The sequence below is a fragment of the Delphinapterus leucas genome, chromosome 16, assembly GCF_059928025.1.
Source record: "Delphinapterus leucas isolate spDelLeu-1000000601 "Yukka" chromosome 16, BTC_Dleu_Yukka2, whole genome shotgun sequence".
Classification (NCBI taxonomy): Eukaryota; Metazoa; Chordata; class Mammalia; order Artiodactyla; family Monodontidae; genus Delphinapterus; species Delphinapterus leucas.
The window spans coordinates 16,012,294-16,031,954 of record NC_143144.1 but is presented as its reverse complement, the minus strand read 5'-3'; the positions used below and the strand labels follow the sequence as shown (position 1 = coordinate 16,031,954).

The window sequence follows — 19,661 nt, the reverse complement described above, 5'->3', positions numbered from 1 at the left end:
AATGTGACTATCCTTAGGGTAGGTATTAAGTGTCAACAGCAGGAATCTTCAAGTTGGGGAACACATAAGCCAGGGTGTGTGAAAACTTCTCCATACGATTTGGAGCCACTTAGATAGTTTTAAGTGAATAAATTTCCACTTCCTGATCTCCCTGTTAATTCTGCTATCCCACCTATGTTTTAATACAATAGCCCTTCTCGCTAGTCCGCTAGTCCGAAGGAAAGGCCTGAGTCTAACTCTGAGCCACAAGGCCCCAGGGAGCAAAACCTCTGAGGGGAAGGGGAGATGGAGAGGGGGAAAAGGGAAGAGTTGAAAATACTGGTGTCCTATTAAGAACTCATGAGTCTGGTGATTAGATAAGCAATTCTCTGCATATCAAATGCTTAGAAGTCCTATTGCTGCCAACAAAAAGGAAGGACCTAATGGTCCTTATGTCTTATGATGGATCATTGGAAGAAATCTTTGATGAAAGTTTATTAAGTGGCTTTTGGCATGTAATTCAGGAGTTTAGAGAATTAGCGGCACTGCCAAAACAAAAGTCCGACTACTTCTTTATGCAGGCAAGATGTCTTAGCACTAGCATTTATAAAAACAAAAATTAGGGAAGTATTGATGCTGAACCCTGTCTCATCTTAGCAATAAATAATACTCATTAGCAGATCCATGAACTAGTTGTGAAAAAAATACATCTCATTCAGAGAGTTTTTAATGAATTGTTACTCTTGCTTAATAATCATAAAATGTGTAATATATTTTTGCTGTTTTGATCCATTGTGCTTGAATAATTATAATGCCAATCAGGAGATTTATTTTTGATTCTTAAATAAAGGCTTATGTTCTCAGGAAATCTTTAAACCTTTTTAAAAAGTAAATTTATGTATTTTTGCATCAGGGAAATATGATACCATAATCAATAAAAAACACTCAAGCATAAAATTATATTACATGAAGATAAAATTATATGGGGGAAGTGGAATGGAAATAGACACGCAGGAGCAAAAAGGACCAATGTAAAATTTCTGTTACAAATTCCTATTTTAAAGATTTGTGGGGCTTCCCTGGTGGCACAGGATTCCGCCTGCCAATGCAGGGGACACGGGTTCGTGCCCCGATCCGGGAAGATCCCACATGCCGCGGAGCGGCTGGGCCCGTGAGCCATGGCCGCTGAGCCTGCGCGTCCGCAACCTGTGCTCCGCAACGGGAGAGGCCACAGCAGTGAGAGGCCAGCGTACCAAGAAAAAAAAAAAAAAACAAAGATTTGTGTATTTTTTTAAATGGTGGATATCAAATTACTTATAGTGTTTAGATTCCACTGAATAGTCGAAAAGGTAGTGGAACAGTATATTTTTAAATGTCAGTTTTGTGTGGAATCACACACTTGGCAACTACTTAAACTTATGAAAAATTCTGTCCTCTAGTTGAAAATATAAAATTGTTTTATGAGATACATACGTAAACGTTTGAAGCTCACCGGCCCACAGCACATTGGATGCCGCGCCGAATCTTGACCAAATGCACTCATTTATAGAATTTCCCATCAACTGTGACTGAAGATGTTGCCTTGTTTGATAGGATGGGCTGACGCCACTGCACTGTGGAGCGAGGAGTGGCCATGAGCAGGTGGTGGAGATGCTGCTTGATCGAGCTGCCCCCATTCTCTCAAAAACCAAGGTAATTTCTCCCCAGGTGTTTGGTCATCACACTGTATTGAGCTTTGAATCCCTTGACTGGTTATTTCACCCAGCCTTTCAATCACATAGAAAATGCCGTAGTTTGAATTTAGCAATTAGCGTGGCTCTGTGCACCCAATCTTTGGTGACCCTCAAGATTAAGTTTGGGTTTATGAGGCCTTCAGATGCATGCCCTCTATCACCAAGTCATTTGCGTGTGTGTTGCTTTTGTTTTTATTTTGTTTTGTTTCAGGAACACTTAACTGCTTGATTTTATTCTATGAAACTTTCATAGCTCAGAATTGATTGCTTGTTGGGGAAGGAAAGACTGCAAGATCTACAGTCTAAATTCTGGGTGCTGGTGCACTTTCTCCAGCCCTTCAGTTTATTTTTTGAGAGTTCACAGACTATTAAAAAGGCCAAGATATCATTTAACTGAAAAAGACTGGAAACTTTGGAAAGACTATACCTTGCTTGGGCCTTTGGAAAAGTTGACATATGTGAAGGGAATACATGATGATGGCCCGAAAAAAAATAATGTTTTACTAAGTGTCTTCTGGATTTTTAAATGGTAAAACCATTTGACAGTATTTGAAAAAGAGAATATTTGTAAATAAATCTGGGGACATATAAAAACTACCTCAGAGTCATTACTGTTTTTTTTTAGATCAAACCAGTGATTTTTTGAAGCTATGTTAAGCTTTATAAGGAACCCTAATTTCTAAATATTAACAAAAAAAACCCCCAAAAGTACGTATTACTCCTGTTTGTACTCTGATTGGTGTTTACTCAACAACTCTAGTGAAGATGGACAGGGTCAAGGTGGTCTGAACAATTCCATCACTCATTTGAAATGCAGGTTTAGATTGGTGAGCTGTTGGAGATGTTATCCAACAGAATTAAGCAGCCACCATTTTTCATTGCACATGATGACATCTTGGACTCTTGAATGCTTCTCATCTAAACCATTCTATTCGTTATTCTTCCTTTCACATAGTCCATATCTATCTTCTCTCCATCCCACTGCTATCTTTGAGCTACATCATCTTCCTGAACCATCATAATCACTTCCTTACTGGTCCCCCACTTCCTCACCTGCTCCTTTCCAATCCAGTTCCCATTTTGCAGTCAGAGTGGCCATATAAACTGTCAACCAAATCATGTCAACCTCTTGCCTAAAAAGCCTCCAAGTAATTCCCATCGTTCTCTTTAAAATTAATTTTTATTTTATCAAAGCAGTATAAGCACAATTAAAAGCAAATCATTGTCTCGTCTTTCTTCTCCTAGTGTTCATCTCAGTATCTATTTGGCTTTTTTTCCTGAGAAATCTCCTTGACTTTTTTCTTTGATGCTTTTAATATGCAAGAACATTTTCTTGTCCTCCAAGAGCTTCTTTTCTTAAAGCATCCAGTTCTTGTTTTATGGATGCTATACATCCTGTTGCCTTTTGGAGAACATTCAAGGTGACATTTCTTTAAAATTCTTTCTGCCTCTCATCTGTCCCTAACTCCTCAGATTTCCTTTTTTCTCTTTGTTGGCTTTGGCTCTCTTTTTCATGATGGGGGTTGCCCACGAATGTCTGTACCTGACCGTGTCAAGCACTCACCTTTGAGTGGAAGCTCCGTGAGAGTGTGGGCAGGGCTTCTCTCAGGTGTATCAGGTGGTGGTGGGTTGGAGGGGTCCCTAACGTCAGGATAAATTGCCCTTTTCTCTGGAAGGTTTGGTTTTTTTTGAGGGATGAGTCCTCTAACCTTTTGCCGTGTACATCCAGGTGAATACATTGAGTAAGAAAAAGGAAAAGGAGCTGTCATCCTCCTGGTCCTCTGTGCATACCTTAATCATAACAACGATAACAACATTTACATAGTGTTTACTACATACCAGGCTCTAAGCACTTCACATATACTAACCCAGTTACTCCCCACAACAACTCGATGAGGTGCTGATTTTACTATTATGCCCTTTTTATAGATGAGGAAACTGAGATCCGAAGAGAGAAAGTAACTTTCTCGAGATGTCTCAGCTAGTGGCAGACCAAGGATTTGAACCCAGGCAGTCTTAGTCTAGAGATCCTACTCTTAACACCTATGCTGTCCTTCCTTCTTCTGTGAACACCTGTTCTCAGTCCTGAGCCTAACCACTGCCCTCCGCTCTGCCCCAGCCTCCACATCCAGAATCTCCAGAAATTAAATTCCTGGTTTCCTGCAAGTTATGAGGGGGCAGCCATCTGGCTTTGCTGGATTGGAAGGGCTTGGAGACCTGACCACTCCATAGGCAGCTAAACCAATCCTGCTTTTGGCCCCAAGCTTCATCTTTATCCTCCAAGGTACTATGTTTCCATATTGTCTGCCTTTGGGGCATCTGAGAGGTAAATCCGTTTTCTGTATTATACCCCATGATATATACTGGAGCCTGTTGTGTACATCTCTTTCCAGTTCCATATTCAGTAACATCATGTTGATAGCTTGAAATCGGTCATAGCATAGAGGTCTTTACACCTTGGAAATTGGCAAATGCCATATCTCAGGGCTGTTCTTTAAAGAGCTATTGTGAAACATTTACCAGCACACCACGGATTATACCCCTCGACAGGCACTTAGGTGTCAGCCTTTTCCTCTCTGCTGGATGAGGTAACACTTAAAATCTTTTCTCATATTCCAAAGTTTATAGATATCACACATCTTTTTTTGTTTCCTTTGCCATGTTGTATGAGTGTGTGGGTGTGCATGCCCTGTGGGTTTTACCTTTTCAATTCCGTTCACGTTTTTTAGTGGAGTTTGTGAAAGGATGGATAAACACGCATGTCACAGCTACCATGTTTATCTGGAAGTTGCCCCGCCCACTGCACTGAGAATTCCTTACCAGAATCTGACCACCTCTCTGCCTCATCTCTCCTTCTGGTCCTTACCTTCTTCTAGCCAAGCAGCCTCCTTTCACTTCCTAGAATACACCAAGTTTGTTTTCATTTCTCATTCCCTCAGACTGACCTCTCTCAGTCTGTCCCAGAGCTCTGCAGTTTTCACACATTTCTCAACTCAAATGTCATCTTCTCAGAGAGGCCTTCTTAGTTTCTTTACCTGTTTGCTGTCTCTTCAGTGAAATGAAAACAAGAACTTTGTCTTATTCAGGGCAGTACCCCAAGGACCTAAATCAGCACCTGGCGCATAGGAGGCCTTCCCCAAATATTTGTTGAATGAATAGTAAGCGAATGAAGGCATTCTGAACTTTAAGACCGTCTGTCTAATTCTTCAAGACTTTCATCTTTCTGAGCTAAGAAGAGCCATCACACTGGATCCATGTTTTTAGCTTGATGACAATGCCATACATAATATGACCCCTCTCCACACGGCAGATAATCTTTCCTTTCTTCTGGTCCTTCCCCAGTGGCCTATAAGTTACCCACTCATATGTGGTTGTTTTGTGTATCATTAGAGAATCTCCTTCTTTTATTGACACAGCCTCCCATTTCTACTCTCCACTAAGTCATTTGTTCTCTCACATTTTGTTTCTTTGTTTACTTTGTGTTTTCCTCTAAGACTGTATCAAAACATAAAGCAGAGGAATGTTTTGGCAGGAAATAAACAAGTGCATATGCTAGTGGGTGGCAGTAACTCAAATGGGAAATGTTCCCCTCCTTTCCTGCACCTTAGTTTCTACTTTGGTGCAAAATGTTGGAGTGGAATTTTTTAGGCAGAAATATTCTGCTTGAGTGGCAGTGTATGAAGGCTTTAAATTTACATAATTATTTATGGAGCTCTTTCTATATATACAAGGCTCTCTGCTGGGCAATATGGGGAAATTATAACCCATGAACCTCCTGTTTTCAAGAAACAAAAATAGCTGAAATACATGACATGGTGAGTGAATGATGCCATGAGAGTGGCCAAAGGAAGGCTTGCTTTTTTCCCCCCTTGAACTCTTGTTTTATGTCATTGAGATAAATTAGGGGAATTTAACTTGGCCCGGAGGATTCAGAAATGCCTAGTTCCTTGGTGCATACTTCGTATATCATTATTTTCAAAGTTCAGTGATGTTGATTTTTTTGGAAACTGAATTTACCATCACTTTTCCCTCCCACGTAGGTTAAACTGGGTTACAGTAATTACTAGAGCCTCTCTTGATAACTGGATTCTCTAGGAACTTCCCAGGCTCCAACACTTTGTCTGCATATTTAAAGGAAGCGTGCCTGGAAAGACTGATCTTAATACCTTGTTTTTGCCTTCATTAGAAAACGTGTGTTGAATGCTAAATGTCACTCCAATCTTTTTAATGGTTTTAGTTACCTTTGACCCCACTCATGCCTTCTCTCAGCTCTCTAAATGAACTTTTTACTTATCCGTATTGCAGATGAGGACCTGTCATTGAGCCCAATTGATTTAAACTGAGGCAAGCATTAATTAGTTAATGAGTTCGTCGCAGTCTTGCCTTTCCTCGCCATAGACACATGGGGGCACCAGATTGATGGAAAAGGGCAAAGTTTTCCTTTCTACGTTGATGTGAGATGAAATGTGTTCTATTCAGATCTTTTTTCTAAAAATTGATCAATATAATATTCAATATCAAGCATTAATAACACAGGAGCACAAAATAAAAACCCATCTAGTGAATACCATTCTGTTTCTGCCTTTATTTTATCCTTTTCAGTCTTTTGTTGTTGTTATCAGCATTTTTTTTATTGAAGTGTAGTTGATTTCCAGTTTTCAGTCTTAAATATTAAGAATTCAGATTCACTGGAAATGCAATCAGTAGTGGACCTTGGTGCAATTCACACTGTTTTTTAAATCAGAAAAAGAAATTATCGTTGAAAATTTATTTTTGATTGATTTAAGAAGTAGGAGGACTAGTTTGGAAAGTAGCTGCAGTTCAAAACAGTTGCCACAAAACCTTTTAAAAAGAGAAGGTATTTCCGTGTGCAAATCTAGGGTTTTCATCTGTTCACATTTGTACTGTATTTTATGTTGGGCATATTCGCATTTGAAAGGTAAAACAATAAACTCTGCTTGTCTTCTGTGTTCCAGAATGGATTGTCTCCACTGCACATGGCTACACAGGGGGATCATTTAAACTGCGTCCAGCTTCTCCTCCAGCATAACGTGCCTGTGGACGACGTCACCAATGACTACCTGACTGCCCTGCACGTGGCTGCCCACTGTGGCCATTACAAAGTCGCCAAGGTTCTCTTGGACAAGAAGGCTAACCCCAACGCCAAAGCCCTGGTGAGTAGCTTAGCTCACAAGTCCAGCCTGTGTTGTCTTGCTGACCATGTGCTACCCCTGCACGTAAAGGGATTCCTTTTCAGGAGGTGAAAATGGAAGGTCTAGTTAAGTAAAGTGTACTTCTTGTCAACCTTCAAATGGTCTTCTGGAAAATCTGTAAACCCTTCTATTTCCAACATTAGCAAGACTGGTGAGGCTAAATCATTAACTTCTTTATGGTCACACTCATGATTCTCTTACATAAATAAACCCAAAGACTGTACAAGCACAAAAGGACTGAGCTGGTCAGCTTATCTTCTGGTAGGTAAAGTGATAACTGTGAATTAAAAGTTTTTTGTGAGATCTAAAAATACGAGGCAAAATGATCAGAAAACTTCATCTTAAACATGAAAGGTCTAGGAATTTGTGAGCAGAAATTCGATGTGAGGATGTTAACCATGTAAGGTAATGAAATATCACCTGTCATTGTTTCCTCAAGATGTGAATCAAAAATTTGGTCTAGTTTGTAGTCTTAACTCCTAGAATGCCATGCTGCTTTAACCTTGAGCTTTGCTATATAGTTTGGTTTTCACAAGGAGATGGTGTTTGTTGTCTTTAGAAAAATAAATGGCCCCAAGTTAGTAAGCTGTTTAAATTTAGTTCAGAAGAAGCACTCATGTTTAGGAAAAAAATATGTCACCAAGTGCTAGGGAAAACGTGTGCGTTTACTAGCAATTTTGCGGTAAAGGCTGTCATCTGATCAACCCTTTTAGGAAGGGTCTCTGTTCCCTTGCGGCTCATATGGTCACCTCTGGCACTCTGTGGGCCCTGAGATTTGGAGTGGGCAGTAACGGATGGGCAGAGAGGAGCCCTCCAGACCCCAGGCAGCTCCATCACCATCGTAATTCCAAATGCTTTTCCTGGAGCAGCATTTTAAGAGCTGTTGACTGGCCCAAGATATCAAGCATATCTTTGAATTCTGAGAAGGGAGGAAAAGAAATGAGCAGTCGTGACTTATTTTTCCATGCAAGAAAAAAAGCCTTACAACAGGGTATGGGCTCTCATCCTCATTTTCCTCTGACTGAAGATTTCACAACATTAGGAGGTTCTGGAGGTTGTGGGCAGTCACCCCCGGATGGACTAAGGCCTGGTAAATGGTCTCAAAACCTCCATAGAAGCACTCGCGGTGACTCTGACCTAAACTTGCGTGGTGGGCCCTGATATTCTGTAGTTCTCTGTGGCGACAAAAATATGCTCCGTGGTCTCTCTCACTTAGCGGGCAGTACAGTTTGGTAAGTAATTTGTTTAAAAAGCAGGTTCTTTTACTAGATTAAATATTAAACCAAATGATCCAACTAATGTTGGGTTGTTTAACTTTCTGCTTCCTTGGAGTAAGCATCTACTTGAATCTTAAAACTTGGAAGAAATAAAAACGTTTCAGAACAGGTCTTGAAGTTGTTTTTAAATGCAGCAGAGAAGTCACAATGGGCAGTGGTGAAGTTTTGGCTGTGAGGACAAATTTTGGCTGAGATGTTTTTAGTCTGTCTTTGAAATGAGGTAGAGGAGGGACATATTTGGAAAATAAATTCCAGAATAAAATAGTCTAAGAAGACGCATGACCATTTTGCCTTAACTACCAGGAGATTATGACAAAAATTTGCTTCCTGTTCGTGATTAGCAGGGCACCTTGGGTTCCTGGGAGCAGGTAGTCTACCTGTGCTTCCAGAAAAGAATCTGTATTCGGTTTAACCCCTCGTTGTTGCCGCTCATTTCCAAATCTTTACACAACGTCACTTTTGCAAAAATATTTTACCATACACAGTGGAAGTAGATCTCAACAGAACGTAATCCAATAGGTCTGCGTCTTTTTCCCTTGCAGAATGGCTTTACCCCTCTCCATATCGCCTGCAAGAAGAATCGAATTAAAGTAATGGAACTCCTTCTGAAACATGGTGCATCCATCCAAGCTGTAACCGAGGTGAGAAGAGGAGGATTTCTGGGGTTCCCCATGTATAGCCTCAGCAGGCAGAGGCCCAGTGCCCTCCCTGACGACCAGCTAGTTTTACTGTGTGTGGGTGTCCTACTACTTTCTGAACCCTTCATCCAAGGGGCTGCCAGTGGTTAGGAGAGCAGACAAGAGTGGGAGGAGAGTGCAAATACATCACCATGACGAGAAGCATAACCCAAACACATGTGTCGTGCTCAAGGCAGGCGGGGGGACGGGGGGTGCCATCACTCCAAGCGTAATTTACATGAAATCCATTCATGCACTGCTTCTCAAATCCTGTAATGCAGTGCTTAGGGGTGGTTTTGCCCGCTACGAGGCATTTGTTCATGTCTGGAAGTATTTCTAGTTGTCACAACTGGATGGTGCTACTGGCATCTAGTGGACAGAGGCCAGAGATGCTACTAAACATTCTACAGCGTACAGCCCAGCCTCCAACAACAAAGAATTATCTGGCTCAAAATGTCACGTGTGCCACGGTTGAGAACCCCTGCACAACATAACCTCTGCATACCGATGAAGTGAGGATTGCTCTTGGGAAACACTCAGAATTAACGAAACACAGAGTTGCTGAAGTTAGTAAAAGGGTAGCTCTCGGTTTCTTTCATACAAACTGACATAGAACTCAGAGAAGTGACTTATTGGGATCAGGGCTGAGCCTGCAACACTCAAACCAAGCCTGGCATCCACTTCCCTAGGCTGCACTCCCTTTTGTTCACTCCATATCTCTACACCCTCCACGCGTCACGTCCCTCCCTTTCCACGCTAGTCCTGTATGTCTTTCAGGACCAGATCTGGGGCTGCCTTCTCCGGGAATCCTCCCGTAACCCTTGGCCTGGGCCAGGAGCTCCTTCTTGGGACCATTGCCACATCCTGTGCATATTTCCGTCAAAGCTCTAGTCCAGCTGGCTTACTTATGACCCAGCCACTCCCCTCCACCCCGCCCCAAAACTGCAGGCTCCACCAAGGCAGGCCAGAGTCTTACTGGTGTTAATATACCCGCAACACAGTAGATGCCATAGTAGATCATTCAGTAGTTTTGTTGAATGCAACCATGAAGACTCTAGGATTCGAAGCTAACATAAAAACTAAGGTCTAGTCCAGTCATTGTTGCTTTGCCTCAGTTTCTCATCTGCAAATGAAGTATTTGCCTTGATTTCTAACACTTACAACTTCGAAATACTAAATGATAGAAAATATTAATACCGATTCGCTCTTTTCTGAGTCTTCTGGCTTTATGGTAGGCATCCAGTTATTTTCATTATAAAAGAGTAAGTTTATTCTCAGTGCGTGGCAGCCCTTTTTAAAGATCAAAATGGGCTCTGAAATAAAAGATTTTTCACTGGCGTCTGAATAAGTGTCCAGAGATTGTGATGAGAAGCTGCCACTGCCAGCCCCGTACTCCCTCGGAAAGGCGACGCAGACCATGTCCTCACAACTCCCCCTGCTGATGGGAATAGGTGCCGAATTATAACAAAATTCTCCTTCCCCCTGTTTTCCTCAGTTCCCACTATTTGAAGTCTGGGCAACCAAAATTCTACCTCTTCTGTTTTCTTTCTTACTTTCATTGTATAGAATTCCTTTAACATATTTTTTGACATTACTCAAATTTCTGTTGAAATTAGTTGTCTCCTTCTCTCTCAGCTTTTTCTAGCCATATTAAGTATTTTTTTCCAAATTATGATGTTCATGGTATAAGTGGGATTAAATTCTGAAAAATTGAAAATGGAATCATTTTATGCAAGAAGCACCAGTGGTTGTGGGGGTGTGTGTGAGGGGGACTTTGAAGCACACATGAAAATTAAGGTCTAGTGACCATTGTTCTATTTGCCTTAATTATATCAGCTTGATTTATAATATGCAGAAAGATAAAAATTTAAATGATTGGGACAGTTAATGCTGATCTGCTCATTTCTTAGAGGGATGGCTTTGTGTTTCCACCCTGCTCTTTCACGTGTAATATGATCAGTGATTCTGAGAGCATGGGAGTCCTTACTAAAAGACCAGAACAGGATCTGAAATACAATTTGAATTTTTGCTACTGTGTATGTAATCACACAAGTGTCCCCCCTCCACACACACACACACACACACACACACACACACACACACACACACAGTCATATGGATAAGGAAGGCTTAGTAGCAAAGGGAAAAAACCTTCAAGGTATTTCTCTAAATATTTTTTATAGAGCTATATAGAATGTGTGAAATAAATCTTTCTTCTTTAATGGTTATGACATAGGCCTTTCATAATCACGGAACGTGCTTTAGAGACATGATGAATATTGATACGTTTGCCTTATAAAATCTATGACGTCATGGTGATGTCTTGATGTTTTCTGATCTGATCAATAAATTGGTTATCTTAGCCTGGATGGATGGATGGCAGGTAGGCAGGTGGGCAGGCAGACAAACCCTTTTTAAAATAAGCCAACAAACTGACATCTCCCTCTTTCTCCCCAGTCGGGCCTTACCCCAATCCATGTTGCTGCCTTCATGGGGCATGTAAATATCGTGTCACAACTAATGCATCATGGAGCCTCACCAAATACCACCAACGTGGTAAGTATCCTTTGAACAAAGTAGGTCTAATTGTGAGCATTTATGAAACTGGAAACGATTGCTCTCCATCTACCTATTTTTGTTATAGGTAAATTAATTCCCATTTAACTTGAGTACTTAGAAAAGGGCAGAATTTTGAAAATACCTGTGGTTTCCTTTATTTCAAAGGCAAGATCCATCCGATCACTAGCTGGTCACAAATTGCTGAGACTTAGGGACTGTGTATGTTACTACTGAATATTATGCTTTAAAAAATAAAGTTTTGTGGACGGGGAGAGTTTTTTTTCAACAGAAGCATTATGTTGCATGCATGATGCACCTAGAGATTATCATACTAAGCAAAGTAAGTCAGAAAGAGAAAGAAAAATGCCGTATGACGTCACTTATGTGTGGAATCTAAAATGTGACGAATGAACTTATCTACAAAAGAGAAACAGACTCACAGACATAGAGAACAGACTTGTGGTTGCCAAGGGGGAGGGAGCTGGGGGAGGAATGGATTGGGAGTTTGGGATTAGCAGATGCTAACTAGTATATAGAGGATGGATAAACAACAAGGTCCTACTGTGTAGCACAGGGAACTCTATTCAATATCCTGGGATAAACCATAACGGAAAAGAATGTGAAAACGAATATATATGTATAACTGAGTCCCTTAGCTATATAGCAGAAATTAACACAACACTGTAAATCAACTAGACTTGAATAAAATGTCTTTAAAAAATAAGTGTTGCATGTTGAGAAGGTGGTTCCAACACTCTCCTTATTGTGATTTCAAGAAACTTCAAAGTAATCTCTCTTCAGCGTGCTCGACAGTGTTATCGCAGACCCATGGAGCTCAGTTCATTATTGGATGTTGTTGTTTGCCCACACTGAGCATTGCTCTGCAGAACCATGAGACCCACTTCATAGTCAATGTCAGAGGAGTAACTTATCACCCTCGGCCTGCATGTGGCCTTTGACATTGCTTTACAGAATTTTAAGTTTAGCAGCATAACAGTCTTAGCACCCCAGACCACAAGCATAAGAACACTTGTTGGACTCATGAGCCCCAAAGAAATAAAAATAAAACGAGGAACATTCTGGCACAGAAAGGGCAAACCATAAGGTCCTGCGTCCTCACCCTGAGGGTAGGCCCCCGAAAGACGCTATGTCTTCCAGCAGCTTGAGTCAGCACATCCACGTCAGACCAGCTCTCAGCTGAAATGCAGTCTTTCCTGGTACTAACACCAGGAGAGAAGGTTTTCCTTTACAAAGAGAACACTGGGTAACATGGTCACCTACATCCTCAGCACCTTTCCAGGAAACATAGCAACAAGTTTCGTGTGAACTGTATCTCTGCATATCCTTCCATGGAGGTGGATGTCCTATAAAGCAAAGCGATATCTATAAAAAGTAATTTAAAGGTGGGCGCTGGGACTTCCCTGGTGGCGCAGTGGTTAAGAATCCGCCTGCCAATGCAGGGGACATGGGTTCGAGCCCTGGTCCGGGAAGAGCCCACATGCCACGGAGCAGCTAAGCCTGTGTGCCACAACTACTGAGCCTGTGCTCTAGAGCCCACGAGCCACGACTACTGAAACCCGCGCACCACAGCTACTGAAGCCCGCGTGCCTAGAGCCCATGCTCCACAACAAGAGAAGCCACCGCAATGAGAAGCCCACGCTCCGCAACAAAGAGTAACCCCTGCTCGCCACACCTAGAGAAAGCCTGTGCACAGCAACGAAGACCCAACGCAGCCAAAAATAAATAAATAAATATATAATTTTTAAATAAAAAATAAAGGTGGGCATCACTTGTGTGGGGCAGAATATATTTGATTTTTTTTACTTTTTACATTTCAATCCATATGTGTTTTCTATGTTGTTTTCCTTTTTTTATTATTACACAAACGAAAAGATCATCTGAATTAAAGTCCATTTGGTGAAAAGCAGCAGAGGCGGGGGAAGTCCAGTGGCAAAGAAAATAACCCCTTGGGATAATGCCCCAAAGGATAATGACCTGTTGAGATAAAGCAGGAAATGCAAACCAAGGGTAAGCCACGTCTGGCCCTTGGGTGTGTTTTGTGTTGCCTGTGCAGCATTTTTGGTTTTCTTTTGTTTTGAACTCTGATTTTTTGACCAGCATTCAAGAAATATCCACAAATATGCAGACTGCCGCTGTGTTTGAAAAATAGGAAGGTATGGCATGATACAGCTGGCATCGCAAAGAGTTACTGGAGTAGCCCGCTGACGCCAGCTAGCAGCGCCCCCCCCCCCCAGCCAGGATAAGGCCTGGCCTGTCTCCAGGAGCATTCCCCCATCTGCCCGCTTCACTCGCCTACCCTCCTGCTTGGCCCCATAGCATTTGCCTTTGAACCCCCAGTGAGGCTACACTGTAGAGTATTGAGCACGGCTTCTGATCCTGCCGTGCGCTCTGGGCTTACACTGATGTCTTCCATCATGGACCAGGTTCCTGGGAAATTCTTGTGTATTTGATTTCCTATCTTTCCTATTTTCAATAAGGAAGTGCTTGGAACTACTTTTTATTTAAAAAAACCCTCCATCATCAACTTTATGCAAAGCAAATAGGCCAGTCTTCTTTAGAGCTGCCGTTAAGTTACCTTAAGTTACCTAACGGCTCCTGTTCCCCAGAGAGGAGAAACAGCGCTGCACATGGCAGCTCGGTCCGGCCAGGCCGAAGTCGTGCGGTATCTGGTGCAAGACGGCGCTCAGGTAGAAGCTAAAGCTAAGGTATGTGCCGAGCGTGGAAGTGTTTGCTGCCGAGAGAAGAAATGATTTTAATAAAACCTTTAAACATAGGCGTGCTTTCTTCCAGGATCACTCTTTTAAAGTAATGAACCACCACCAATGACAAAAGTCTCTACCCAAGGGATATTGAAAACATCCCTTCCCTGTATGTGTATCTACTCAATTATTTAACAAAATGAAATAGAACAAGAACTTTGTGTCCTTGGCACATTGCTCGTCCCTAATGGCTTAGGAAACAAACCTAGAATTGGCCCAGAGTTGTTTGCACTCTATGGAGAAGGGCTCATGCACAAAGCTTCTAAAACAAGCACAGTTTGGAAGCATAATTGAGTTCTTTTGGTTGACCTAGATGTCAGCTGTCAGAGCCACAAAAGGAAAAAGGGAGTTTGAACTTTTTCTCTGCAAGTTGTGAAACCATAAACCCTGAGACTTGGTCAGAGTTGTTCATGGAACATAGAATATAGAAGAACATCAGGGATGAGTTTGTTTGTTTGTTTGTTTGTTTTGGGCCGCACCTTGCGGCATGTGGGATCTTAGTTCCCAGACCAGGGATCGAACCCACGCTCCCGGCATTGGAAGGTGGAGCCTTAACCACTGGACAGCTGGGGAAGTCCAAGGGCTGAGTCTGCATGCGTCATTCTCTGCCTGGCATTTACCCTCCAGAAGAAACTATCTGTCACTGTCTTGATGGTAGTTGGTCTGGTTATCAAAATGGCAGTTTAAAATTTGTTGTTTATTTATTGATGTTTAGCTTTTTTTAATGATTTTTTTTTCAGTGCATGAATAAACTATAATTTACCAATTTTTTTTTTTAAATGGCAGTTTAGGTCAAGAATCGTAAATAGATATGTAAATACCTCAACCACTTAATTTTATCCCTTCAATATACAAATGTACATTTATTTGTCATTTAATTACATACTTTGTAGTTTCTAGTTTAGGGTTAAAAGAAGAGAAAACTGAGGCATTTGCAAAGCAGTTTGAGTACAGGATATTTCTCAACTTTTATAATTTTCCCCCAGTCTATTCAGCTCTCCTACCCATACGTAGTTTGACCATAGTTGGGTTTTTGGTTTTTTTTTTGTCTTTTTTTTCTTTTTTGGCTGTGTGGCATTCAGAACTTCCCCAACCAGGGATTGAACTTGTGCCCCCTGCATTGGAAGCATGGAGTCTTAACCACTGGACCACCAGGGAAGTCCCATAGTTGTTTTATTTGTTTTTTTGTATTTTGCGGTACGCGGGCCTCTCGCTGCTGTGGCCTCTCCCATTGCGGAGCACAGGCTCCGGATGCGCAGGCTCAGCGGCCATGGCTCACGGGTCCAGCCGCTCCGCGGCATGTGGGATCTTCCCGGACCAGGGCACGAACCCGCGTCCCCTGCATCGGCAGGCGGACTCTCAACCACTGCGCCACCAGGGAAACCCCCATAGTTGGTTTTTCATCAACGTCTACCAAGGCTCTCCAAGGCTTTTAAGTGTCCTTAAAGCCTTTCCTTCCGTACTCATACTTTACCTGTTAACATATTATGTCATTATATAATTAGTGTAAACATAGTACAAGCTAGAAAAGTACTAGTATAAACACACTAGTGTGGGAACAAACACAACTAGGTCTTTGTAAACATAAAATCCACAAAGGTGGGTACAAAGGTAGTGGTAACATTCTAGTCAGCAGACTATAAACCTTAAGTGTCCCGTGTATTGTGGTGCCAGCTGGTAGATTTTACAGAGGACCTAGAAACAGAGCTCCGCAAACGTTTTCTGGAAAGGGCCTGATCATCAATATTTTAGGCTTCACAGGATACTATCTTTGTCCACAAACTCTCAACTCTGTCGTGACAGAGTGAAAACAGCAATAGTACATAGTTTAATACATCAGCAAATGGACATGACTGTGTTCCAATAAAACTTTATTTACAAACACAGGTGACAGCTGGATTTAGCCCCTGGATTTTACTGTTCTGATCCCTGATCTAGAGGATGTTGGTTAATCGGTTAAGTAGATTGGTTAAGAGAGGCTGTACTCTACCATTACAAGAAACCTCACATTTTTGAGTGTTGTTACATATGAAGCATTTCGCCTAGGAAATGGTTTCACCCACAAGCTGAAATTGACCATAAGATGCATAGTTATCTCATTAAAGAGATAGTATGTATCATTGTTAAGAGCCTGACTTCCATAGCCAGTGGCATCTCCCCTAACTTCTCACACTTCCTACTAGTTACACAGACCCTCTTGCTTTGATCTTGACCTTTGCACAGCAGTGCCCTGTGCTCCAGCCTCTTCTCTCTACTTGCCCTACATAAAGTATTTACCTGGACTTTTTCACATCCTGGTAGAGGATTTCTCTCCAGAGGGCATCTTTGGGCAAACAAGGAAAAGATACCCCTCCAACGTGGGGATAAGGCCCTCAGGGTGCAGGACTTAGGAGTGCCTTGTGTCCTTGGGTGAACTGTCATAAGGTGCCCTCCACTCCAGGCAGATGCAGCCTGGATGACAGCTCGGCAAGCAGAGGATGGGCTGGCTGTCAGCCCCCATCGTAGCTGGGAACCTTCCTCAACCATCCTTCACTGCCCTCTCCCCTCCTCCCACTTTTGACTGTGGGAAGGCAGCACCAATAAAATAATTCATTACATATGAGTACATGAGAACTGGTGGAGGTATAATATCCCTCCCAGGTATTTCCGTTTTCCCAGGATACATTCCCTTATCTCCGCCAAAAAGGAGCCATCAGAGGTTTAAAAATTGCTAAAGTATAGCAGGACGGAGTGGGGATAATTTCTGGATAGAACTGCCTTTCACAATTCTCACGCTGATAGGTTACTCAGAGGGTGTTTAAGGTGCTTAGATCTGCCACCCTCACCTTTCTGAAACTTAAAGAAAAAGATAAATGAGGTTCTTTTTAGTATTGAATCAAAGAGTTGAATGTAGCCTCTGATACCAAGCAGTGAAGTTTCCTGTATTTTTCAGAGTGGCACCATTGTTTTCTCAGCTCATCAGCCCTGAACTTTTACTTGTCCTATAGGATGACCAAACCCCACTCCACATTTCTGCGCGATTGGGGAAAGCAGATATAGTACAACAGCTGTTACAGCAAGGAGCATCTCCAAATGCAGCCACGACTTCTGGGTACACCCCACTCCACCTTGCAGCCCGAGAGGGGCATGAGGACGTAGCCGCCTTCCTTTTGGATCATGGCGCATCTTTATCTATAACAACAAAGGTATGAAAGCCAGTCTTAGAATCCTGCTGTGTCCCCCCAAAAAACATTCTCTTTACAGTTTCCTGCGTGGTAATAGGTACAAAAGGTGTACAACAGCAACTATACTTGGATCCCAGGATTAACATGGCCAGCAAAGCCCTGGGGTGGGGCAGGGTGATTTGGTGTGTGTGTATATCTTACGTTTCTCAGTACATTATCTTCTAACGAAACCTTATTGATGTCTGGAGTCAGATATTTCTTGCAAGTTGTTTGACAGATTTAAAGGGTGCTTTAAAAACACAGCCACAGATTTCTGTTGCCGAGGCCAGGTATACAAACCACATTATCAAAGCTCAGTTGGTTAATGCTTTTATAATACTTTCAAAGCAGGAGGTGTATTTTTCTTGGTTTGTTGATGCTGCTTTTTTTGTTGTTGTTTTCTTTTCTGATTTATAGGTTTTTGTTTTTTTTTTTAATCTCAGCTCTGATGCCTTACAGTAATGACCCACCACACAGTTGCTTTTCAAGTGCAGAATGCAAAATTTAGAGCTCATTTTTCTTTGATCCTACATAAACTAGCAAGTGTGATAGCAAGATGAATTGGCCCATGGCATGTCTTAGAAAGCTAGAAATCGGTGTTACACCCTTTTTTAGATGCAGAGAAGAAGCATTAATTACAGTGATTACAAATACTTGGAAAACTATCTGAACAAATGATGACTTTCTCAAAATTCGCCCCCTGTGATTCTTTAGGCTCTTCAGTAGACATGCAAGTTCCTGGATCTCATTTAACATGTGAAACAGAGGAATGGGTGATGGGGTTTTGAGTGTCCCGGCCTTTCCACCATACGAGCTGCCCACTTACTCTAACTGGCTATAGTCCCATGGGGTCAAATATGTTGACGACCCTCTAATCCCTGCCTCGTGCTTGGGGCCCTAGCTGTGCATGGTGACTGACCGGTCGATACCCAGATCCTTGTTAAGAGTTAGAAGCAAGAAGAAGGAGCTGCTCAACTCTCAGTATCCAACTCTCGCCTATTTATTGAGATAGAACCCTGTGTTATTGTTCAGTTCACCTGTGGTGTCTAAAGTGTGAGAATCTCTGACTCCTACCCCTAAGGACTGGGTCATACATACAGACGTGTGTATACGTGTGGCAATAAAGAAAGGGGAAGAGAAAGGCTCCAGCCTGGTGATGTGGGAGGTTATGAGAGGTCCAGACTTGTCCTAGATTTTTCCAAGCCCTCCAAATCCAAATTGGGCCTGGACCCTATAACCTATTCTTCCCACAATGTGAAATCCCCAAATGGCCGTAGAATAAGCCCCAGATCCAGCTTTCCAACTTCATCCTTGTCAGATACCTGACTAGTCCCCAGGATTAGTGTCTCGTGGCCGAGCCAACAGAACGAGAAAGATTAAATATGCTGCTCATCTGTGTTGAAAAGGGGACTCTTTAACAGTTATCTACCAGTCTTGGTCCTTAAATACAGGCTTAACTGCTCTTCACCATTAGAATAACGCCTCAGTTCTAGAAGAGTGATACCTTTGTATCGTTTCTATTATTCATTATTTTTATGTTTATCGTTTCAGAAAGGATTTACTCCCCTTCATGTGGCAGCAAAGTACGGGAAGCTTGAAGTAGCCAGTCTCCTGCTACAGAAAAGTGCATCTCCAGATGCTGCTGGGAAGGTATGGGATCATCGGCCAACCTGTAACAGGCCACTCCCACGATAACAAAAAACAAGCTCTTGCTAACATTCACCAACAGCCACCTAAATTATAACTAATCCATATTTAAGTCTCATAGGATGAAGATGACTGCAGAAATAGGAGGTGAAAGCTGGGGTCCAAGTGTTGTGGAAACTGGAATGTAAACTACACTGTGTGTTGTATCCAATCTAATCCCATCTCCTAAATCTAGGCCTCTGATGTTAAGGCGCTTTGACACTGGTTGTTGTTTCTGCACGTGTTTTCAGAGCGGGCTAACTCCACTGCATGTAGCTGCACATTACGATAATCAGAAAGTGGCCCTTCTGCTTCTGGACCAAGGAGCCTCACCCCACGCGGCTGCAAAGGTACCTGTAATGTGACAGCATGAGGAGACTGACGGGCAGTCTCTATATGTATATTTACTTTGGCTTCGTCTGTATCACCCTCCTAGTTTAGGCATCCCTTAAAGATCATGGCAATATAAGTGCCTTAGGAAATCTGTGCCTTCGGCTATAGTCAACTCCTGTGGTAGATGCTCAATAAATATTTACTTGTCCATTGATATTCCT

At 42.2% G+C, this 19,661-nt stretch overlaps 1 protein-coding gene across 12 annotated transcripts in view; it reads left to right on the top strand.

Moving 5' to 3' along the window:
* Positions 1 to 19,661, top strand: part of ANK3 (ankyrin 3) — a 676,704-nt gene that overhangs the window by 511,905 nt on the left and 145,138 nt on the right. For all 12 annotated transcript variants that reach the window (XM_089897519.1, XM_089897518.1, XM_089897520.1 and 9 more), the window contains exons 9-16: positions 1,573 to 1,671; positions 6,689 to 6,886; positions 8,745 to 8,843; positions 11,337 to 11,435; positions 14,066 to 14,164; positions 17,206 to 17,403; positions 18,973 to 19,071; positions 19,359 to 19,457. In XM_089897519.1, the coding sequence (XP_089753645.1) occupies positions 1,573 to 1,671; positions 6,689 to 6,886; positions 8,745 to 8,843; positions 11,337 to 11,435; positions 14,066 to 14,164; positions 17,206 to 17,403; positions 18,973 to 19,071; positions 19,359 to 19,457 (990 nt within the window). The remainder of the gene's footprint in view (positions 1 to 1,572; positions 1,672 to 6,688; positions 6,887 to 8,744; positions 8,844 to 11,336; positions 11,436 to 14,065; positions 14,165 to 17,205; positions 17,404 to 18,972; positions 19,072 to 19,358; positions 19,458 to 19,661) is intronic.